The sequence below is a fragment of the Physella acuta genome, unplaced genomic scaffold, assembly GCF_028476545.2.
Source record: "Physella acuta isolate Inbredline_101_S28 unplaced genomic scaffold, ASM2847654v3 ptg000008l, whole genome shotgun sequence".
In the NCBI taxonomy this organism is placed as follows: domain Eukaryota; kingdom Metazoa; phylum Mollusca; class Gastropoda; family Physidae; genus Physella; species Physella acuta.
This window is the reverse complement of record NW_026731528.1, coordinates 1,767,392-1,793,270: the sequence shown is the minus strand read 5'-3', so window position 1 is coordinate 1,793,270 and position 25,879 is coordinate 1,767,392. Positions and strand designations below refer to the sequence as shown.

At 32.7% G+C, this 25,879-nt stretch overlaps 1 protein-coding gene across 10 annotated transcripts in view; it reads left to right on the top strand.

Moving 5' to 3' along the window:
* Positions 1-4,359: 4,359 nt before the first annotated feature.
* The window catches only part of LOC131958606 (voltage-dependent T-type calcium channel subunit alpha-1G), a 51,377-nt gene continuing 29,857 nt past the window's right edge, over positions 4,360-25,879 (top strand). For 5 of the 10 annotated variants that reach the window (XM_059282670.1, XM_059282582.1, XM_059282903.1 and 2 more), the window contains exons 1-8: positions 4,360-4,600; positions 12,372-12,395; positions 18,769-18,866; positions 19,179-19,347; positions 19,569-19,857; positions 21,130-21,222; positions 21,529-22,435; positions 25,506-25,811. In XM_059282670.1, coding sequence (XP_059138653.1) covers positions 4,374-4,600; positions 12,372-12,395; positions 18,769-18,866; positions 19,179-19,347; positions 19,569-19,857; positions 21,130-21,222; positions 21,529-22,435; positions 25,506-25,811 — 2,113 coding nt within the window. In that variant the 5' untranslated portion in view covers positions 4,360-4,373. The remainder of the gene's footprint in view (positions 4,601-12,371; positions 12,396-18,768; positions 18,867-19,178; positions 19,348-19,568; positions 19,858-21,129; positions 21,223-21,528; positions 22,436-25,505; positions 25,812-25,879) is intronic. The other 5 variants (XM_059283059.1, XM_059282509.1, XM_059283093.1 and 2 more) reach the window with 3 other exon arrangements.

Below are 25,879 nucleotides of genomic sequence, written 5' to 3'. Positions count from 1 at the left end.
ACCACCTCCCACAACTTCCAGTTATCCAAACTATAGAAAAAAGATTGGCAGGTGTTTACAAATAACCTGACAAAATCAAAGGACCACTTCAGTGGACTGCTGCTAGGCCATGGTGGATACCACATATTAACTATCATGGCTACCTGCCAGTTGCCCATCATTGCTACCTGCTTCTAGCCAACTATGGCTACCTAATACTAACCCATCATGGCTACCTATTTACTTGTCCCTTATGTAGACCTCACGAGTTAAAACAAGTTATTATAATACTTAGCTATCACATTTTTTTTAAACTAACCGTAGAACATCAATAAAATTGACGGATTAACTTCTACTGTTATTTTTCCACTTGATTAGCAGTACATTGTATCATCCTCAATATCTAATCCAATCGATGGTTGTTTTTTTTTGTCAGGATGCGGATGGCTAGCTGTGTGATGATATGTGTGGTTACCTGTGTGGTTAGGTGTGTGGTCTGTGTATGGGCGTACTAAACACTGCAACAAAAGGTATGTATTTTATCATATAATCATGTACGTCAGGTGACGTCAACTTCTATATGTCCATGTGACGTTAACTACAGGTCGGCTAATACTCCAATAGCGTGTACGTCCATGTGACGTCAACTTCTGTACGTCTATGTGACGTCAACTCTCCCCTGCCCTCCCCTGTACACCTACACAAAGGTCACGGTGAGGAGCTGAGGGCAGTCATTATTTACTAGACGTTGATTAGGCTAAGACAACTCACGTGATCTAGCATCATAAACGATCACTTAACATTTTTTTTTCGGGAATCTCCGTGAAGGAACAACACAGACGTGAGTACGCCAGGTGTGTGAACTCACGTGCATCACTTCGGTCACGTGCACAGAAGTGTGCTCACTAATTGTGTTAGGTACCGCTATAAAATCGAATTAGCTTTCAAACTGATTTACCTGTACTTAGAAACATTTAGTCTGCTATTGTTTTTATGAGACTTGTAAATCTGTCTACCTTTAAATTGCACCTTTCGCACCTGTAAGATTTCGCTCTATGTAATTTGTCAATTATTTTTTTCAGCAGACTACACCCGACAATAAAGTCATGCACACAGCATACAGCACCGGGTGATGTAATGAGTTGCGCAATTCAAAATATTGACTGTCGACGACTGTGGTATAATGTGTTGTCATTCTTCGCAACTCACCTAGATATAAAGCACATTTTTAACGCACATAATTGTGTGTGTGTGGTGAGAAGTAAAATACTCATTCAAACAGAATAGTTCCATAGCACTCTTCAAATAGAGTTTATTCATAGGTGGTTGAAACTAAACTACTATTCAGAGCTGGCGTTTCATATGGTAGGTGAAGTAGAGTGCCACCGGACACAAGGAGGGATAACGTGGTCAGCACTATGTCCACCCGCCTTTACTTTCCATGTCACGATTCAGGTGCCCAAAACTATCAATGACGGGTAGAATCAAACTCGGGAATATTGGGTCAGTAACCGAGTGCTCTACCACTCGGTCCCCATCTTCCATTGTAAATCGTGTATATTGTTTTCACCAGCACTCAACACCTCACATTTTTGATTGACAGGTTCCACCTCATGCCGCAGCAAAAATTTTAATTTATGTCTCAACTAAGTTATCTCCCTGCCCCTGTTGTTTAGTTTTCAGTGATGGTTGATTTTGTTTTTCATTTAATGCTGGACATAAAAAATCACATCCTAGTGTACGTACATGTAGTAAATATTTCTTTAGAACAAAGATTCCACCGTATACCAACTTAAACTCATTTAACTCCTGTTTCTATTACAGTACCAACAAGAACTACCTAACTTAAGCTTCTGTTTCTATTACAGTACCAACAAGAACCACCTAACTTAAGCTCATGTTTCTATTACAGTACCAACAAGAACTACCTAACTTAAGCTCTTGTTTCTATTACAGTACCAACAAGAACTACCTAACTTCAGCTCCTGTTTTTATTACAGTACCAACAGGAACTACCTAACTTCAGCTTCTGTTTTTATTACAGTACCAACAAGAACTACCTAACTTAAGCTCTTGTTTCTATTACAGTACCAACAAGAACTACCTAACTTCAGCTCCTGTTTTTATTACAGTACCAACAAGAACTACCTAAGTTAAGCTCCTGTTTTTATTACAGTACCAACAAGAACTACCTAAGTTAAACTCCTGTTTCTATTACAGTACCAACAGGTACTACCTAACTTCAGCTCCTGTTTTTATTACAGTACCAACAAGAACTACCTACCTTAAGTTCGTGTTTCTTCAACAGTAACAATGTCCAACCAATAAAATGTCTTTTATTATTAACTTGAATTATCACCCTTGGTTTGCCTCAACAGTGTGACGTCATTGCTGCCGTGATGCATAATTTAGATCTACACAAACCACGGCCGTTTTAGTTTTCTGTTGTTTCGTTTGTTTGGTTTTTAACTGTTTTTTTTATTATTTCAGTTACGTTATTTTTAATTGTGATTCTACTGCTCTCCCATTGTTTCGATCGAAAATCTGATACAGTTGACTAACAGAGAGTTATAATAGACTAAACGAGTTACAGAATGTGAATAATAGCCAACATTCTATTAAATGAAAGCTTGGAAATCGTGTTTATTGACACAAAATTACTAATGTTTATTATTACTGTTAAATTTCATTATTAATTTTCGTCTATAATTATCACTTATTTTTAATTATTTATACATGTCATTAATTTATATCATGCATTATAGGATTAATTTGTATAATTCATTTTAGCATATATAATTTTAGCATCAATGTGTAGCATTAATTTGTAGCATTGAATGTTAAAAATATTAACAATTTGACCTCTTCAAATCGGGATATTGTGTGTATTGTTTATTGTATTGTTTAGTGTGTATTGTTTATTGTAATGTGTGTATTGTCTATTGTATTGTATTGTATTGTGTGTATTGTTTATTGTATTGTATTGTGTGTATTGTTTATTGTATTGCATTGTATTGTGTGTATTGTCTATTGTATTGTGTGTTGTTTATTGTATTGTATTGTATTGTATTGTATTGTATTGTATTGTATTGTATTGTATTGTATTGTATTGTATTGTATTGTATTGTATTGTATTGTATTGTATTGTATTGTATTGTATTGTATTGTATTGTATTGTATTGTATTGTATTGTATTGTATTGTATTGTATTGTATTGTATTGTATTGTATTGTATTGTATTGTATTGTATTGTATTGTATTGTATTGTATTGTATTGTATTGTATTGTATTGTATTGTATTGTATTGTATTGTATTGTATTGTATTGTATTGTATTGTATTGTATTGTATTGTATTGTATTGTATTGTATTGTATTGTATTGTATTGTATTGTATTGTATTGTATTGTATTGTATTGTATTGTATTGTATTGTATTGTATTGTATTGTATTGTATTGTATTGTATTGTATTGTATTGTATTGTATTGTATTGTATTGTATTGTATTGTATTGTATTGTATTGTATTGTATTGTATTGTATTGTATTGTATTGTATTGTATTGTATTGTATTGTATTGTATTGTACTGTACTGTACTGTACTGTACTGTACTGTACTGTACTGTACTGTACTGTACTGTACTGTACTGTACTGTACTGTACTGTACTGTACTGTACTGTACTGTACTGTACTGTACTGTACTGTATTGTATTGTATTGTATTGTATTGTATTGTATTGTATTGTATTGTGTTGTGTTGTGTTGTGTTGTGTTGTGTTGTGTTGTGTTGTGTTGTGTTGTGTTGTGTTGTGTTGTGTTGTGTTGTGTTGTGTTGTGTTGTGTTGTGTTGTGTTGTGTTGTGTTGTGTTGTGTTGTGTTGTATTGTATTGTATTGTATTGTATTGTATTGTATTGTATTGTATTGTATTGTATTGTATTGTATTGTATTGTATTGTATTGTATTGTATTGTATTGTATTGTATTGTATTGTATTGTATTGTATTGTATTGTATTGTATTGTATTGTATTGTATTGTATTGTATTGTATTGTATTGTATTGTATTGTATTGTATTGTATTGTATTGTATTGTATTGTATTGTATTGTATTGTATTGTATTGTATTGTATTGTATTGTATTGTATTGTATTGTATTGTATTGTATTGTATTGTATTGTATTGTATTGTATTGTATTGTATTGTATTGTATTGTATTGTATTGTATTGTATTGTATTGTATTGTATTGTATTGTATTGTATTGTATTGTATTGTATTGTATTGTGTGTATTGTTTATTTAATGCCAATGTTCTGTTGGTTGTCAGCGTTTACCATTAGTTGTAAAACTATCCAAACCCTATTGACCTTAACCTTGCCGCACGTGGTTCGAGCGGATCAGCATGTTCGTCATCATCCTGAACTGCGTGACCCTGGGGATGTACCAGCCGTGCAACGACGAGGCGTGCGTGACGACACGGTGCCAGATCCTGCAGGGGTTCGACAACTTCATCTTCGCCTTCTTCGCCATCGAGATGATTATCAAGATGGTGGCCATGGGCGTGTGGGGCAAGGACACCTACCTCGCGGACTCCTGGAACCGGCTGGACTGCTTCATCGTCGTGGCCGGGTAGGTGACGTCATCGCGGTTGCTGTAGTTGAATGTTGATGTGCTGTTTTTATAGACCAGGCAGGGCGCTAGGCTTACTTGTGTGTGGGTGTGTGTGTCGGTCGATCACGAAATATATTATAACGATGTGTTTGTTTTAGTTAGGTCAAATATATTTTCTTTGTTTTTGGGTTTGTGATGTTGGACACGCATTTCACCTGAAGTTGTCAATATATACATTCATTTTTTAAATTTTTGTTTCAAAGTTCTTAACGTTTAAAAAATAAGTTTTCTAAGATGTTAAGATTTCCTAATAAAATGCCACGTTTATTTTAATCGTTTAACTTTTAAAAAGAAATCAAACTGTAAAAGCTCTTTTATTGAGAAAAATACGGTTTATTGTGTGCCATAGTGACTTAAAACGAAATCATTCCCTGGCACATAGCGTAAATACTCTGTTCTTGTAATTAGCTGTTATATTTATATTTACGTGCGAATAAGCTTAGTTTACGTTTCAATACAGCAATTTATTAAAGTTACAGAAAAAGTTTAAAAGCTTGCCTACAAAGTTAGAAGTTTTAGGCGATTTGAAAATTGTAGTCACGTGACACGCGTGTTCATGTGTGTGTGTGTTTGTGTGTGTTGACGTCTACGTCATTTCAGGTTATAGGTCAAGTGCAGCCTCGTCTTGATGTTGCTCGTGTTTATTGTCTAGGTTGACCAGGGATATTTACATAGTATGTGTTTTTTAGCTAGGGTTCATCACCGGATAGCCTATATCTAGCTAATGGGCTATTCGTCACCGGCTAGCTGATGTTTAGCTAGATGTCTATTCATCACCGGATAGCCTATATCTAGCTAATGGGCTATTCGTCACCGGCTAGCTGATGTTTAGCTAGATGTCTATTCGTCAATGGATAGCCTATATCTAGCTAGATGGCTATTCATCACTCGTTAGCCTATATCTAGCTAGATGGCTATTCATCACTGGCTAGCCGATGTTTAGCTAAAGGGCTATTCATCACTCGGTAGGTTATACCTAGCTAGAAGGCTATTCATAACTCGGTAGCCGATGTTTAGCTGGCTGTTCATCACGATTGCTTAGTTCAGGATTTCACATTGCTGACAAGTCACCTGTTCTCGTAGTCACCGGTTCCTGGATCACCAGCTGTTGGTGACAATAATTTTTGGTGTCACCATTTCAAGTGGTCACCAGCTCATGTGGTCATCTATTCTTATAGTCACTAGTTTATATGGTCACCACTAGTTGGTGACACTTTTTAAATGGTCACCAACTCTTGTAGTCACCAGTTTATTTGGTCACCAGTGTTGGTGTCACCAGTTTATTTGGTCACCTATTCACGTGGTAACCAATTCTTGTACAACATTGTAAAGTTAGAATTAGAGAAATGCACTTTTTATTTCCTCAACTCTCAATGGGTGCACTATTTTTTTTTAAATGATGAGGATATTTTATTTCATTAATTTTATGTTCATTTTATGTTTTATTTTACTTATTTCTAACAAGTAAAAATTATTTGATAGTATATTTTATTTTATTATATTAAGAATTATCTAAGAATTTTATAAAAATATATTGTTAATCTCCATTTAATCGTTATTTCTTTTTAAATTCTGCTTAACTTGTTTTTAATTACGTTTTTCACTAATCAGTTTTAAATGTTTCATTTCCAATTAGAACGATATCTCTAACTTTTTAAATGTTATATGTATTTTAAAAGCTTTTTAAATTTGAGATAACCCAAAAATACTTTTGCACTAATACAGTTTGAATTAAATATTAATAAAACATTAGCATGATAACGTTTTTAGGATTTTAAAAATCTCAATAACTTTAAAAAATGTAACCATTTATTCTGTTACATCTAGATTTTTAGTTGTTTTTTTTGCGTTTTAACGAAACAAAATTGAAATAGAATGTGTTCATGTATTTTAAAGTAAATCTTACTCGTGCAAATTCCCGCCATTTTGTTTCGTGATTGTGTGGGGGAATGTGATTTCAGTTTTTAAAATACGTCTAAAAAAAACTTGTCAGATTTCTACAAAACTTAAGTTACTTACCATCGATTAAAGCTTTCGAATTGCCTGCATTCTACTATTCGCGTACCACAGCCCTGGAAAAAAAATAAAACCAGTTTTGTGTATTAGCTTGCTCTGATAGTGTCCTGTATTGCAGCCTCGCTATGACATTGTCAATGTGTATTCATTCATTGTTCCTACTCCAGCCTCTACATTTTCTTCCCAAAAAAAATAATTCTCTCCACACCTTAAAACCTATATTTCTGTACATCTTTATTTTTGCACCAGAATCAGCTCCAGAAAAGATGTTAAATATATTCTACCTGATCTTTCTAAAGTGGATTTGAACGCCGCCCCCTACTCCTCCCATAATCCCCGCCCCTAACCCCTGCATCTCTGCTTGTTAAGTGTTTTATTCATTATGAATGTAATACGACTCCAGATTGTCTCCCTTGTTGGTGTTTCTAATTACCGCACATTACTGTACCTTCTTACTTGTTCACAAAACATAGGATATTCAGGTATATCTTTTTTTTCTAAAATCCACAACGACCAGAAAAGTTTTTTTCCAGAACTTTAACCTTACACCATTGGCAAAAATTTAACTTAGAACAAACATTCTTTTACGTCAGGTATCGAAAAATATTTAACTGTCGAAATTTTTTTTTTCCTTATACCCTGAAGCAGTTCTAAACTTTAGTTTCGCATTCCTACAACTTTAGTTTCGAATTTTTACAATTTTTTCCGTAATGTATATCGGAAGTTAACGTGAAAGAATGTCTCAGACATCTCCCAAATTTCACGTGTCAATGAAATAAATAAACTGTTTAGAAAAAAATCTTGCAACAAAAAAGAAACCTTTTTTGTTAGATATAAACCTTTTTTTTTCGTCTCAAAGAATTGATTGGTAAAAAAACTCTTTCTAAAATATTTAAATGGCCAATTAGTTTCAATGTAATCTTCCCAATAAGTAGTTCAAAGAAGGGAATATCAAAGCGTCCATCTCATTTGATTGAAGGGGATGCTGTTCTCTAAGGCGATTTCCCTCCTCTCATCTATACAACCTTAAACGTTCGCCTTTAAAAAAAAAAAATCCTGTACTCTGCAGCCGACAGCCAACCGTTGCGAAATAAAAATTTGCATTTCGTTGATTTTTAAAACATAGTTTTTAAAAAGTATTTCTTCCTCGGGTTTAAGATTTAAAATAATGCTTTAAATCTCTCAGAAATCGTAAAAGAAAAGCTTTGTTTTCAATCGAAAAAGAAATCTTTAAAATGTGTTCTTTTTTTTTGTTTAAAACTATGAAATATTAAAATTTAAAATAAATACTTTTCTGGTTTAGTTTAAAAGCGCTAGTGGAATTTATTTTAAAATGGTAGCAGAGAAAAAGTTAGTACTTTTAATGACTGCGATGTTATTTTAATAAGATGAAAGATAACACGCTACATTTCTTTTTTAAATGCTAAAAGCCACAAAAACGTGTGTTTGTTAGTGTATATCAATACACTGTGACAGGGATTCTCAACCTGTGGTCAACTTTAGGGATCAACTGTCTAATTATTTCACCTCAGGGTGCATAAATTACAAAAGAAATGTAATTAATTAAATTGATTAAAGCAGGGGTACGGTTTCTCTGAGCTAAGGATCCGATTAAAACTTCTATCTGGCAAGGAGGGGGGTATCTGCACCGTAAATTTAGAATCCCTGTTCTAGTGTCATCATTAGTTCAAAGTATTCTCGACCGTGTAGAAATTAGCGCGTGTCTAAGCAGAAATTTTTCGAATCAATAAAACTGACGTCATCACTCCAAGACTCTTGATGACGGAAATGACGTCATCATTTTAAAGTACTTTCATAATGAATGATAAAAGTGCCAGTTATGCAAAGACGGAAAACTCTAGGAAACGGCTTCTTCTTTTAAAACTCCCCTAATTATCTGATTAAATGTTTACATGGGATGTAGCCATACATCCACGGAAAGCGAAAGACTCTAAACTAATCGAATATAAGCTTAAGGATAAGGTCAATGATCAATAAATCGAATAGTTTTAATGATTAAATACGAAGACGTTAAACCAATCAAATATTTTCAAAAGGAAAATATAACGACGTTAAATTCTTTGGATACGCTTCAAGATGTATATACAATTTGTTTTTAATTAATTGGAGAGGTAAAACATTAAAACATGTCAACATAGAATCGATTAAAGACGTTCAAAGATAAGACATGAAGACGCTAACCTAATGAATACACCAGATTGTGAGACATCCATTTGTACATGTATCAACGTCCTTTGAAGGCGAGAGACGAAGCTCCAATATCAGCAGATGTAGAAATCAAATGACGTGTTAATAACGTCACATCTCAGAGAGCGCTAAATGGGAATTAAAACCTGCTCTGTTGGGGGAGGGGGAGAGAAGGGGTGCGGTTGATGAAAGAACGAGATGTTGTCAGAACTGATACGTCGTACACAAAAAGTGTGAGGATAGCATCAATGGAGACATAAAAAGTGTGGGGATAGCGTCAACGGAATGAAGATTTTTTTTTTATTTCATGCTAATAAAGATGAGAGACGTCGACTTGTTTTAATATAAATCTTACGTGACAGAAAGTTCGAAAAATTGAGACGTTATTTAGATCTTCTTGTATGTTGATGTTCATTTAGAATATTGTTTGATGGATATTATGACCTCGGTAAACATCGGGTCTATCTAAATAAGGTGTCCTTCCTATCATTATTTGTTTTTGTAAAGTTGATTTTAAGATCACTTTTAAAAAATTGGTTGTTAAAATTTCTCTTAAGTTTTTCGCTTTAAAATGAGTTATGCTGCACCATTTTCATATATATAAGACATCCCCAATTTAGAAACTATCTGAAAGAATTAATGGTACTGGCGTCGATGTAATTCTTGCTTCCATTTACTCCTGAACTGGACGTTCTATGGTCTCGCGACACTGGACGTTCTATGGTCTCGCGACATTACTTTGTAAAAGCTTTGTTACAGTTGTGGTGTTTTCAAAAAATAAATCAATTCCACGACCTTGACATTTTCAATGTTTAAAAATCTGATGGTTTTATGTCGGTTTTTTTAAAGAACATGTAAACGTTTTAATTACTATGATAACAGGGGAAAAGCATATATAGAAAATCGGGGAACTATTTTAGTGTCTTAAGTATCAATCTAATAAACTAAATTAACAACAATTTCTGTTTCATCTTATCTAGCCCTTAGCTGGGGAAATGTTCCACCTTTAGATATACAGCAAAACGTTGTAGAAATGGTGATATGTTCCACCTTTAGATATCCAGCGAAACGTTGTAGAATGGTGATATGTTCCACCTTTAGATATCCAGCGAAACGTTGTAGAAATGGTGATATGTTCCACCTTTAGATACATAGCAAAACTTTGTGGAAATGGTGATATGTTCCACCTTTAGATATCCAGCAAAACGTTGTAGAAATGGTGATATGTTCCACCTTTAGATATCCAGCGAAACGTTTTAGAAATGGTGATATGTTCCACCATTAGATACCAAGCAAAACGTCGTGGAAATGGTGTTTATTGCTTGAAGATGATCCTCGGATGATGAACTTATTTTTTGGTACCCCTAGACTATGATAGATTGTTGTCAGTCAATTATTTGTTAACTGTTGGGAACAGGAAAAATGAAATCGTGATTCTATTGCTGGTCAAACAGTAGACTGGATGATTTACATGGGTGTAGTTAAGGCAGTTTGTCAGATATGTCAGTTGATTTTTTTATATAATCGCATTCGCTGCTGCTAGTTCTGTTAACCTTTTAGATATTTTTCTTTACCAACAATGTGCAAGAGATGGAGATATATTTTTACCTATGTATAAAACCTTCAGTTATAAGTAAGAAAAATGGCTTCCCTACTTCCAAGTACACTGTTGATTGGATAATTTTTTTTTATAAACTCTGACCTTGTGATCTTGACCGACCTTGACCTAGTATGTTGCTGTAATGTTTGGAGTAGGACCTTCTCTCAGTCTTCCGAGCACTTTTGAAATGGGAGACAACACCGATCGAAAAAAGATCAAGCAGTTATCTGACCTGATCCGGCAGATCCTCGTCCATTCATCATGGCTGGACATCTATCTTCGTTACAGCAAGTTTTTTTTACTGATCTATTGAAGCATGCGGGGCCAGATATGATAGTTGTGAAGCGATGGGGTAAACATTTTATGAGGATTTTATCATACATGAGGACTGGAGAGCTTGCCTGAGAAAGGCGTGTGTTGTGACAAGAAAATCCCTTCTGAATTCCTAAATCTATTTGTATTCTAGTCTACTTTATCATTCAATTTAAAAAAAAAAACATATTGAATTTTTTTAAATTTTAACAGATTTTCTTCGTAGAAATTCAAATTCTTCTTCAAAAACTAAATCAAATAAATGTCTTGAGCACGAACGTCGATTGAGCTATTTAGTTTTCTTCCGCCAAGGCTCGATGATGGATACTTTTTTTTTAAATACAATTTCTCTTTGTGCTTATTTGGATTTCAATTCATACATGATTGTGTATTCCTTCCAGCAGAATTCAACTTTTTCTTTCAATTCATACATTATTGTGTATTTCTTCCAGCAGAATTCAACTTTTTCCTTTCATTTCAATCATTCTGAAATAAATGTTCCATCATTTTCAGAAATAATTCAGCTTCTAGTCACTGGTGACGAAAATTGTTGTTAAATTTTACTAATTGATCAAAACCTTTACAAGCAAGAACTTTTGATTGACTTACCCCAACCAGAGTTATAAAACTATTAGGAGGAGGGGGTTAAAGGAGGTACGCCAGAATAATCGTAAAGTTTTGTTGCTTTTTTTTAGCAACAATTATTCCGACACATTCATCCATTCGGGGTGGGTAAAACAAGGGATCTAAAATACTCCTAAAGGTTTTTGTTTGGTGTCTCAGCAACATTCGTCCGGAACATTCATCCATTTGGGGTGGGTAGAAGAAAGAGACGCCAGATTACTCCTTTTTGTTTGGTGCTTTAACTTTCGTTTGTTCGACACCTTTTTCCATTTAGCCTGGGTAAAAAAAACGGAATATAATAATCCTAAAGGATAATCCATATTTTTTTTTTGTTTGGTGTTTGCGCTACAATTTGTCCGCCACTTTCATCCATCCTTTTATCGCACCAGCGAGTGCCACCGAATATTCCTGTGTGTACTAACCAATGATTTAGACTTGTTATGCTGTCCTTGTGTTCTCATTAACAGGGTTGGTCCCGAGTCTAGTGAGCATTGTTTTGCCTGCCTCGGATAGTAGAATAAAGGCATTCGAAAGTAAACACGCCCATCACACACCGGATGTCAGAATTGTAGCATTTACTGCGGAGTATTCTTTGTTTCCGTTCAACTTCGAGTCCAGTAGCTCTAAACTAGAAACCAATCTCATGTCCGTGGAATTTAAGTGTTTCGATTAAAACGTCGATATCACGTGCTGCGGGCTACATAGAAGAAAATATTTTTTTAATCAAAATATTGTATAGCTGTTTGGCACATATTTATTTAAAATTGTAAACATTAAATTTTTAATTTTACAAAAATGGCAATTACAGAAAAAAAATCTAAATTCAAAGATATATTTATTATATTAAGAGCTAAAACAATATTTAACTTGAAGTAAAACTAATTATGTATGCTAATTATAACCCATGGCAGTAACTTAATATTCTAACAAGCTTTTCTTTCGTTTCTTGAAATATCCACGCCCTTATAGAGTGGCTGAGTATATTGTGAACAAGTAAGACAACTTTGTTTTAACTATTTCTTTATTTTGTTCTGTTTGCTCCAATTATATCAGCCCTTTTGTTTTGTTTATGGTATTCACACGCTTACGTCCCTTGAGTGTTTGTCAGGTCAAGTCTTTGTGCTAATTTGCTTAGTACGTCACTTCCCCTAGAGCGGCACACATGCGCACTCTATCCAATACCAGCAAGACCTTTATTGATCCAGATTTTACCGGTTTCTAGTTATTTGTCAATAATTAAGTTTAGTGATTTTTATTAAGAAGGACCTAATTTATTTTAAATGAGTTTTTTTTTAAGTTTTCTTTTTTAAAAACTAGATCTAAATAATTCAAAGCAAACATGAGGAATTTTATTTTTTACTTGTAGACCTTTAAGCTGGTTTGAAATTATTTTTATTTTATTTTAAAATTTAATTACTTTGGAATTCGGACTAATTAAATTGTTATTCGCTTTTCAATTTTAGCATTTTTACTGATTGCATTATTTGCACGCTTAAGTAGGCGAAGATATACGGTTATTAAAGTGACTACAATTTTGAGCTACCTTTGTCTAATAGCATTGTTTTAACATTTTAAAATTATCTCAAGTTATATATTTTTCCTTAAGTTGAATCACTGCATCTTCCCAGCAATGGTCTATATTTTTATAGCATCAAAACATGCCAAGATCATTAAATAACGTCTTATTTGTTTGTTGCCCATTTAAACCGAACATTTTGGCATTGCTCGCCGTTTAAACTACTTGAAACTTGAACACTCTTCAGACGCTAATTAGATTGAACTGAAGAGCAAGGAGCTAACTGAATTATCTCCCTTATCTTAACCAATGTTACCAAGTTAGTGTAGGCTAGCTTAAAGTACAATACAAATACAGATTGACTTTTATTTTTACTGTTAGGGCTTGCTGTCTTTTTTAAAACTATTATAGCAGTGAGTTATTGTAATGTTTTATCTAATTTTATATTAATAGATTAAATTTAAGCGATTGTAAAATGTATTACAGTAAAATGTAGGCCTGTAACAATATTCAGTTTATTCAGTCTGAAATTATAACGTATAGAAAGATCTATACTAAATGTATAGATATGCCTAGTTTCTTGTAATTTAATCACATCACATTGATCCACAGCTATGTTAATTACTATTTCATGTTTTTTCGACAATTATTTTAATTTCTTCTAGCATAAATAAAGCCTTGCAAGATTTTTTTTTTATTATTTATTTTGCCTTTGCTTTTCCTACCCAGCTTGTCCCGCTCTGCCTTACTTCCTCCTCACGCGCGCATAGTTAAAAACAAGAAATCTAATAGAAAACCCCGGCACAAATCATGGCCTCCTCGCACGCTGCATGTACCAACTGCATGCTCAGCTTCTGCATGCGCTAGTTCATCTCTGCATGTTTATTTTAATCCACCCAGCCAGCTGAAATGTACTTTGTTGTCATTACATTTTTTTTTTAAACTCAACTCTAAACGCGCTTGAATTTTATTTAGTCTACAATTGTAAAAACAAAGTGTATAATTATAACATGCGCTGTTATTTCTAACACATGTATGCTGATATGTTGTGTGTGAATGTGTTAGAATGTATAGAATGTATTATGTATTGAATTGTGCATATGGGTAGAATATGTACAAGTGCGAGGGGGGGGGGTCCGTAATTTTGTGACGATGTGAGATGGGGATCAGATTTTGTGATGTCACACTTTTCCATTTTGAAAAGTAATACTAGGAAATGAATTATTGCCGTCGTTTCGCGTTTTTTTAAAACTGTTTTTGTAAATTGTAATAAAAATTGATAAATATACTAAGTGTTAGCAAAACTGTATATATTTTAGAAAGAAATCAAAGTTTTAAAAAAATATATATTTAAACTGTAATTTTTAGCAGGTTGCACTCTGATGTGTGTGACGTCATTTTAGGGGGGGGGGGACTTTGTGAAGAAAGGAAATAGGGGAGGAGAGTAAAAGTAAAAAAAAAAAAAGCGAGACGTCATTTTTGGATGACCCCTCATTAAAATAATTCGTCCTTAAAATAATTCGCCTAGTGTAACAGAAAAAAAGTAGGTAAGGAAGTGGCGGGTCGATAGCTGAAATACTAAAGCAAATTAACACTGTATCGCGCTGACTTGCATTACACTAGGAAAGATCCCCTGCAGCTAATGTAAGCTTTGGTGATTCCTTCACGCTTTACAAACACATGTTTAGGCCTGGTTGCCAGGCAACAGCAATGGGCGACTGATAAGCGTGTCAGTGTGTAGTAGCAACAAGCTGGGGGATGGGGGGGGGGGGGGGGATGGGGGGAGGGTGAGGAGAAAATAACACAAGGGGAGAACATTTTAAAAGTTTAATTAGCTGGAATCAGGTTAGATGTAGTGAGGTTTTAAATATAATTTCAGATGTGTTTACAGTGTTGGGGTCAGATGTGCTGACCTCCTCAGAAGAACTCAACAATTTAATGCCGGATTAATGGTTTAATTAACTCAACGGTTAATAGTTTAATTAACTCAATTGTTAATGGTTTAGTTAACTCAACGGTTAATGATTTCATTAACTCAACGGTTAATGGTATAGTGTAGAGCGTAGTTTCGCTAGAAAGATACATATGAAAGATATACAATACAAACATATGTAACAAAAACGAAGAATAAATACACGGGGCATACTCCACCCTCCCCATCATCAAATTGGCCCACACTAGACCAACACCTCCATATTTATACACAGGGGTTAGGTAGAATTTTATTATGTGAGGGGTGGGGAATTATATATATATATATATATATATATATATATATATATATATATATATATATATATATATATATAGCTACATATTTTTAGTTATAGCCCTTAGATATCCTCCATGGGGAGACAACTTAAATGTTGCCCACCCATGACAAAATGGCAGCACATTAGATTTATTTATTAGCCAACTTTTAATTGAGCTATGGTGGCATAAACTGGGCTAATCACTCAACATAAGAATTTGAAGTGTTATCGAATAAGCCTACATGTTAAATAAATTAGGACCATTTTTTTTCTTCTCTGAATTCGAATCTAAATTAAAGAATCGTGTCATTTTTACGAGATAGGCGTTATGTAATGAAGTCGAGCCCACTATGTTGTCTACCTTATCAAATTTTGCACATGATGTCACCTCGTTGTGATGTTGTCATGCCCTGAGGCCACGCCAACCCCGCACCCCTTAACAACTCCATCCCGCCTATCTGGTAGAGCGTACCGTGCGTGAAATTCTGTTATCTACAAGCGTGTAAGTAAGCTTAGGCTTACGTCACACTGGGCTTGGGGAGGGAGGGGGGGTGGGATGAAGTATGAAGGGATAGTGTGGTCAGCCGCCTTTGTTTTCCCTCAATCCTAAACATATAACCCATGAAATCGTAAAATTTACCATCAAAACAATGTTAGTCCACACCCTAAAAAATCTTGGGGAAAAGGATAACACCAAATCGTAAATATATTACTGGAGCGTGGTGTGGGGACACCCTCCCTTACCGCATCGGATGACACCCTACCTAGTGACGCCACTTGAAGGCATAACTATCAAACACTTTAAAAACTACAATCAGATTATTTTTCAAGTATAGGAAATTTTCTAGGAATCCCCCTTCCCCAAAATGCACATATACACACAAACAAAATCCGTACTAGAAATACGATTGTTTCTGTCTATTCTAGCTACAATCTAATATAGCCTACACCTAAGACAGATAATGTTTCTTATATTGAGTGTGATCTAATGTTTTAGTCAGCTACACAAGCTATGTGTTTAAGCCAAATGAGGCCTGACTATTAACTTTTTACGGAGGTCAAAAGTCATTATTTAAAAAAGTAACAAAATGTCTTTGACAACTTCTTATGAAATAACGTGGGCTACTTCTTGGTAGTTGACCGTAGTAAAAACAAGTTAATTAAAAAAGTCTAGTGACATTTATGCGCAATTTCCTTATGTTATCTAAAAATAGCTCTGACGTATAATGCTGGGATGCGTTCAAGCTAGAAGAACAATCGGTTTGTAGGTGTTTTTGTAATTTTAAAATTTGTGACCAAACGAGAGGATATTTTTGAAAACTTTCTTCGGCAATATTGCTCTAAATTATGGCAGGAATCGATTGGTACATGTTTCAAGTCGCTAAGTGGTCTGGTTGACGAGATATGGGCCAAAAACTGCTTTTTTTCGAGGTTTTTTGGCTTTTCCGGGAAATACATGAAAGAAACCCGGAATTTTTATGGCCTATGCTCATTCTTGTAACTTGCTTAACATAATTGCTTTTGGAACTAGTCATCGATATTGCTTCGTTGAGGAGGAGATACGACTTAAAGCCCGGACACACATTCATCCATACATTCATCCATCCATCCATCCATCCAGAAATGACGCGTTAATAAACGCAATTCTCCAGAATGGAAATTGCGCTAAAAAGGGGAGGGGGGGGGGGGGGTAAACTGCAGGCCATATTTTTAATTCACGTCTCTTTACTTTGTAAATTCATTTTAACTATGGTAGTTTTAATTCAATGTAAGTCTATGCTTTTTAGCGCAATTTCCATTCTGGAGAATTGCGTTTATTAACCCGTCATTTCTGGATGTATGAATGAATGGATGGATGGACGGATGTGTGTCCGCAGCTTTAAGTAGTATCTCCTCCTCAACGAAGCAATATCGATGACTAGTTCCAAAAGCAATTATGTTAAGCAAGTTACGAGGATGAGCATAGGCCATAAAAATTCCGGGTTTCTTTCATGTATTTCCCGGAAAAGCCAAAAAACCTCGAAAAAATGCAGTTTTTTGCCCATATCTCGTCAACCAGACCACTTAAAAAATATCCTCTCGTTCGGTCACAAATTTTAAAATTACATAAACACCTACAAACCGATCGTTCTTCTAGCTTGAACGCATCCCAGCATTATACGTCAGAGCTATTTTTAGATAACATAAGGAAATTGCGCATAAATGTCACTAGACTTTTTTAATTAACTTGTTTTTATTGCATTTAAGTTTAGAAAATCAAATAGACTTTACTAGCATTTTACCAAATTTCTTAGATTTTTTTTTAGTAAAAATCACTTTTCTTTAATTAATAATGAAACAAGACATATGAATGTCTTCCATTCAAATAACAACAATAATAAAATATAATAATTTTTAAATCGCTTGCAATATTATTCAACATCGCTATATACCACAATATGCCACACAACACAATTGCAAACTAAAACTCCACCCTCTGCATTTTACAATATAATATGCATGATTCTTAACTGGTCAAGCTACATTTTCTTATTCTGCTGCAACTATTTCGATTTCTACTTTAAATTAAAACCAGCAGCTAGTATTTTTTAATAATCAAGTTAATCGATGACAACGAAATTGAATTAGTGATCAAAGTCTACCTGATTCAAAAAGATAGTTATTAAAAAAGCAAGAAAAGTTTATAATTAGCCTGGTTTAATTTCTGGATCTGAATGGCAACACAAGGAATGCAACTAATTTTTAAAAAGTTTATCAAATATAATTTCTAATCCAATCAATAATTGTGATTCATTTTGTTATTCTACAATTAATACCCTTAGAGGTATTACTAAACAAACATCACCCCAGTTTCCTTGTAGTTTTAGTTTAAAATTCATAAGTTTATGTTTTCTTTAATATTTTTTTACATCTTTAAAAACTATCCACATACATTTTAACATTTGCGTTGTTAGTTGTATAACCTTTTGCCACAATAAGTAATTAAATTCCATCATATTATTTTACCATCCCAAGTAACCTGTAGCTTATCTCAAACTTCTAATTTACACTTTTATTCCGTTTTACATGCATACAATTTTTTGATACATTCGATGTTTTTGCTTGCAATAAATGGAAACTTTTGATGATTTTTAAATTGATTTACCAATTTAAACAAAATCATATAATTATTTATTACCAACGACAGTCATTTATTGTGTAATATCGATAATCTAACCACATTTTATGAAAGACACAAAAATAAGAGAGTGCCTTTTTAATACTAGTAAAAAATATTTTAAAGCATTGTTTAATAACTAAACTAGATTTAGATTTTATTTATCTTGTTGATAACTGCAATAATATAAGCATATGTCACCACCAAATTTTATTTTAATAAAATAAAAGCTAAAAAAGTTTAAAGTTTCATGTTTTAACTTTGTTTTAAAATGTGTTTGCTGGGCTTTATTAACAACAACTATTATACGATTATAAAATTAACATACTATATTGTGTTAATTTAAGCTGTTATGAAATTTATTTTTAGCTGTTCTTTTATTCTTGCATTTTTCATTTTTCTATTTCGGTTGTGATGATCACTTTTGTAATTTTCCCACAGGACTATCGAATATGCAGTAGATACTGAAAACTTAAGTTTATCAGCTATCAGAACCATTAGGGTTTTACGACCATTAAGGGCTATAAATAGAATTCCCAGTAAGTACCTATTTTATTTTAAATGTGTGGCTTTTTAGTGATTTTGCAATGTAAAAAAAAATATAATATATTTTCTCAAATGTTTGTATTTTTCCATTAAAATTTTGAACGTACTTTGATTTACTAAATACTTCTGCTTTGCTTTAACTTTTGAATTTCATATTGACAATTGTAACCAGCCAAACATAGATCTAACTGCTGGTAGAGCAATTCCAAAAAAACTGTATCCTTATTTCAAAATAATTATTTGTTTTTATAATTTGAATACCATGTTACCTTTGTAAAAGCCACTTAATCTAAATCAAAATTTAGGTATGAGAATTCTTGTGATGCTGCTTCTCGACACCCTTCCAATGTTGGGAAATGTCCTCCTTCTTTGCTTCTTTGTATTCTTCATTTTTGGAATCATTGGAGTCCAGTTGTGGTCTGGTGTTCTGCGAAATCGGTGCTTTTTACAACCTCCAGATAAAATGCATGTGCCGTAAGTACTAAGATTTACGTTCATCCTGCCAAAAAACTCTTTTTTGTTACTTTTTAAAACACATTTATTCAATGCAAAACTTATAATGGATTAAATTTATTTTAACATTTTCTGACAGAGCTAAAAATGTTTTAGACATACACCAAAATACTTTATCAATTAAAACAATACAAATTCAAATATGTAATAATTTCTAAAATTATTTTAAAATTTTCTTTCAGTGATTATGTGGAAAAATATTATACACCAAAACATGTTCTCAATAAAAATGAGTATATATGTAGCAAGCATAACGAGTCAGGCATGAACAAGTGTGAAAATCTACCACTCTATATATATGAAGGCATAACATGCAACGCTTCTGCCAAAGAGGGTAACAATACTCCAACCAACCAATCCTGTGTTGACTGGAATCAGTATTACACTAAGTGTGAACCACACGGCAACAATCCTTTCATGGGTGCAGTTTCTTTTGATAATATTGGACTAGCATGGGTAGCAATTTTTCAAGTAAGTAGTTATATAAAAGATCCAACATACTTTAATTAGATTTTCCCCTTATTTATTAATATTTTTGCCAGTTCTAAGTGTTTTGCAAAATACTTTCTTAAAATTTAATACTAATTTAAGTTCTGATTAAACATTTGTTTTAAACATTTTATTCTTTTTTTTTTTTACTTTCTCGTATACGAAGTATAGAGGAAGTACTGTAATCGTGCAAAAAATCGAAATCGAGATTTTCACAAATCTCGACGTTTTATACCTCCATAAGTCGGAAAACATAGTTTTGCAATATGTCCGCATGTCTGTGTATGTATGTATGTGTGTATGTCTGTGTATGTCTGTGTATGTCTGTGTACAGATAACTTGAGTTCCGTTACAGCTAGGTGATGAAATTTCATATATAAGTATTATATCAAATTTGTAGTTCTGTAGCAACTTTTCAGCGATTTTCCGGTAACCGGAAACGGTACTTAAGCTACTTTTGATTTTTCAAATGCCTATAACTTGAGTAATGTTTCAGATAGATAGATGAAATTTCACATATAAGTAAAAAAAAAATCTAATTGTCTGCCTTCTGTCAAATTTTGAGTAATTTCTGTTGACCAGAAGTAGTAATTTACGCTACTTCCGATTTCTCAAAAAACGAATATGAATTTATAAAGTGCTAATATTGCACACTATTATACACATATTTTTTGCATGTTCCTTGGTGCACAACTCTTTTTTTCTACGAGATTTCTATTTTTTAAAAGTTTAAGTAATTAAATATGGATTAAAAATCATGTCTATATCAGTGTTTCTTCCAGACTTTTTTCTCAGGGGGGGGGGGGCACTTGAAATTTTCGGGAGGGTAGACTAAGAAGAAAAAGTGGCCTATATCCCGAGTTGCCATCCCCCCTTTAAGAATATTCGAGGAAGCTTAGGGGAGATCACTCCCGCTTTATTTAATATAGAAATAAACTGCAACAAGTCAACAGCAACAAAACCATTTTCTTTTGTTAAAATTTCTGTATCCGTTCTTTCAAGGTGTAGATCTAGAATATATATTATATAACATGCATTACAAAAATAAGAAATTTTAAATTAATTTTTATCTTTAATGTATTTGTAGTTTTCCCAAACTGCCCAAATATTTTCAAAATAGATCTAACAAGCTTAAACTGTAATTTTTTAAAATTATGATCTGATAATAATTTTATGTAGATTCTAATTATTAGTTATAAATATTACTTTTTCTTGTACATTAAATTAATGTAAGTTAACACTTCCCATGTGCAGGTAATCAGTCTGGAAAGCTGGGTGAACATCATGTATTTTGTTCAAGACGCTCACTCCTTTTGGGACTGGATTTATTTTGTCGCTTTAATTGTTGTAAGTAATGTTGATAAAGATGTTTCTTGACTAATGTTTTAATAATTATTGGTGAGTAGTAAGTAATGCTGAAGTTTCTTAGCTAAAAATTATAATAGTTATTGTTAAATAAAGCAAACATAGATTTCCAAAAATAGATTGATATAGATCTAGATCTTTTACCATAAAAAACAAAATCCATATTTGGCTTAATTTATTTATATTTTTTTTTATGTTTTTTAGTGTCTCACTTTATATTTTCTATATTAATGCACACAGGAATGTACTTTTTCAATACCTATTAATGGAGACATGACTTTATTTCAGATTGGATCTTTTTTTATGATCAACTTATGTCTTGTTGTGATAGCCACACAGTTTTCTGAGACGAAGAAGCGTGAGACAGAACGAATGATGCAAGAACGCAAACGCTTTCAGTCCTGCAGCACGCTGGCCAGTAACTCCGAGCCAGGTGGCTGCTACTCTGAACTGCTCAAACTAGTTGCCCAGGTGTATAGAAGAGTAAAGAGGAAAGTTATTAAAGCTTATTATAGAACTAGGGGACTTCAGAAAATCAATCCCGAGAAATCTTTGTCTTTGAGAAGGAAAAAATCCAAAAAGAAAGGTACTAATAACCTCCAGTCACAACTGCACTGTTCTTCTATTGTACGCCAACACTCATTGTCTCATGCACAACCTGTTCATCATCATCAACATCAGCATCTACTACCTCCCTCTTCTCCCCAACCCCCACAACCAACACACCTACACCATGTAAACCTAGTTACACCAGATGTTAGATACCAGAGTCCACCTAGACCATCCAGCACCCCGCAAGCACCAAGGGCAAGCCCAGAACAATCAGACATTGATTCTATGTCATCACCTCGGAGACCGAATTACCTTGTATTGCCAAGCAGCAACTACAGTCTGAATCCTTCTTCAGAATCCTTGGCCATATCTCACCTCTCGGTTGATCCCTTCACACCTGTGCTGTTTAAGTCCCAACAGAATTCTCCGAACCACTTGAGCGCCAACTTCAGCTTCACAATACCGTTTTTGCTCAACCGAACATCCTCCTTCAACAGTGGGGCCAGTGCCCCAGGAAAGATTCTGCCCTCTTTACCAGAGGTGCTGGCTGCCCAAGGAGCCAAAAATGCTGTGCTAGCAGCATCGAATATGCTGCTAAATGTGGATTATGAGCTTAGCAAAACTCAGTCTTTAGCTGACAAAGGTGAGTGAGTGGCGGTGCTTGCTGTTCTCAACATTTTTACATATTGTCAAAAATCTTGCAATGCGTCTTTACATTTTAAAAAGAAAATGAGATCATTTGTAAGAATATTGAAAAGAAATTTATTACCCCTTAATCAAACTTAATATGACCCATTGCAAGATTTTTCTATAACATTTCTCATTAAAACATTTTATTTTTATTTTGCTTGCATGGTGCCTCCCTTTATCTAAACAAATAATTTTGTTCCAAAATTTTTTAACTATACGATGAGCTATTATTTCTTTATTTATATGGTTCAAAGTAACTTTTTTCTAAATTTCATGTTAATTTTTAAACTTAAAATTAAGTACTAGATTCTACAATGATCAAGTTTTAAAAATGTATTTGAAAAAAAAAATCAAAATATTATTAAAATAGTGGGTCTTTAATTTATTAAAAAGGGATATGTAATAACCATTTCTATCTTATAAGTTAAAGGTGTCTCTAGCTTTGCTGGAAATGGTAATGTTAAGTCAATTTTTTTTATTATTCTAGAAGCTGATATGTACACCTAACTAGTAGTAGCTGCATTTCACATCTCCTTGTAGAGGTTTAAAGTAGCTGTACTACAATAGTCACTGAGTGTTGCAGCTTCTATTGATCTCATCTTTTAGATAGTTTGCACAAATCTGAATTGCATGCTTCATTTTTATTTGCATGCTTTTATATTTCTTTCATCTATTAAGTTTATTAAGTGCTATTTTGGTTTTTTATTTTTATATATGAGTTCTTGATGGGGTGGTGGCTTATAATTTCTTGAAGATGGTTTGGAATTTGAGTTTGTAAATACTTCAATTTAAAAAATTGTTTAAAACTGTAGGAAACAAATTTACGTTTGAAATATTTCAAAACTTAAATGACGATATAAATCCAGGTCTTGATGTTATTTTTATTCTGCACTACAATAATTATAAAAATAAATTTTATTTTATGTTTATTTACTAATTATAAAAGTAAAATTTATTTTATGTTTATTTACAATTGAGATCATTTTTACCATTAGATAAACAATGAACTTTAAAATGTTAAGCCAACTTATTATTATAAAAAAATAAAAACTGTTTCTTCAGAAATAAAGATTCAACAAAATATTTTTAATAAACACAAATGATATTTTAGCAAAAGCAAAAAGTAAAATTTATCCTTTATTAAAATCTGTAGCCCTTTATGTTCAGTAAAATATATATTGTGTTATGTTAAGTTTTTACAAAAAATTTAACGTATTCAAGTATAGTAGAAAATACTACCAGACACTAACTTGCTAGCAGTCTGGTAATCCCATGTCAAGTTTATCCTTCTTGGTTTTATAGTGTATGATTACTGTAAGTGCCTCAGTTCTTTGTTAGGTATGTGAAATAAGCTGAAAATTCTATTTTGTTTTGAATTCCATGTATGGTTGAAAAGTTTTTAGTTCATGTGGAAATCATAAATACATAGTCATTGAATATGCATAGTAAGTAAAAATAAATAAACAATTATTTAAAGAGCGCTAAAGCTTTTTTTTTTAATTTTCTAAATTACTTCCTATCTGAGGCTCTCTACAAGTCTGACTGATACATATTAATTCTTAAATTAATATTTTGTTCTAAAAAAAGATAAATTAATATGTATCAAGCAAAGCTTTTATCATTGAATAAATTAATTAAACATCTGATTTAAAACCTTCATTAGATAAAAATATACTTTAGTCAATTTTTTTTTGTAACAATTCATTGTCAGTGTGCATTGGTTTTTTAAAACCTGAAATTGAATTTATGCATAATGTTGCTATACCAATAGATGAAAGGAATGTTGAATAAATCAGTTGTTTAATTAATTTAAAACCAGTTGTTGCATTCAAATGACTTTTCACAAAAAAAGTGTTGTTTCATTCATGAACACAATAATACTGTTTAAAATATTCTCCAACTTTTTATATTAAATAACCATTCTTCTGTAGAAGTAGTCTCTGGAAATATAAACTCAAACTGCTTGTTTAGTATGCATGTGCAATTTAAAACTCTTATACTTTGCCAATAGTTTAGTGCTGCCTAATATATCCATGCATAGTTATATTGAAATTCGTGACATCATTTTTCCAAAATCAGCAAGCACAGCCACCACCCCTTGGTTGTAATTATAATTTGGCAGTTTTTTCTGCTGTAACATCATGCATCCTAAAGCCATTTCTATTATTATTTTTTGGCTAACAAAAGTATCCATCTTCACTTTTACAGCTTGTTTGTTGGGACATGAATAAATTTAAATTATACAATTTATGACTACCATTGGATGTTTTGAAAAGTTGGCTATCTGAAGTTTATCCATGTCACAATACAACAGAATTTGTTTTTAATACTACTGTATTGTAATCATTTGCAAGTGTAAACCAATTTAAATTTAACTACAACTTTTCCACATTTATATATATATATATATATATATATATATATATATATATATATATATATATATATATATATATATATATATATATATATATATATATATATATATATATATATATATATATATATATATATATATGTGAATTTAAATTATGAAACATTACAAATTTACAAATTATAAGATTATCAGGATATGTACTTTTTCTATAGGTGTCTACGATTCACATTTCTGTTGAGTCCATACTGTTCCTCCTTCCTAAAATCTCTTATATGTCATTTTTCATTTGAATTCTACTCTTGGAGTTGTTGGATTTTTTTATTGTAACTGAACTAATTTTTAATGACTTGAAGAAGTAACACTAATTTTTTAAATCTGTTTTCGTTTATCATTTTACTGTTTTCTAGCTTTTTAAAAATATTTGTTGTATTTAAATTAAATTATTTTTACTTTTTAAAATTTCTTGATATCAACAATTTAGCATTATATTTAAATTTATTTTCATGTGTATTTTTAATATTGCTTGAAATAATATTTTAGATATTATAAAGAGCCAGAGGTATGTTTTATTAGAGAAAAGTATGTAAACATTTGTCGTAGGTTTTATAATCAATTCAACTTTTAATTTCTTTAAATTTTTTTTAAGGTCTGTTTGCCGATAACTTACTAATGGATATGGTTGGTGACAAACAACTAACCACACAAATGTCAATGCAAAGTGAAACAGAAGTGTTTCAGTTAAGTCAAGGTCAAGCTCAGACTGACCAGGACACCACTAGCTGTGGGGGCAGTGGAGGAGTGGGTACTGGAGATAAAGAACTCGCTGGCGAGTATGGAAACTCCTCATGCAACCCATCTGGCATCATAGTTGCCGGTGGCGACACTGTAGATTCAGATGTAGACACAAGCAAAGCTGAGTCAGGAGTATCAATGAGATCAAGTAATATTTGTGGTATAGTCTTACTTTCCTGGCTGTTTTTATTATTCCTGCTAGCTGCCACAAACATGCCAACATGTATT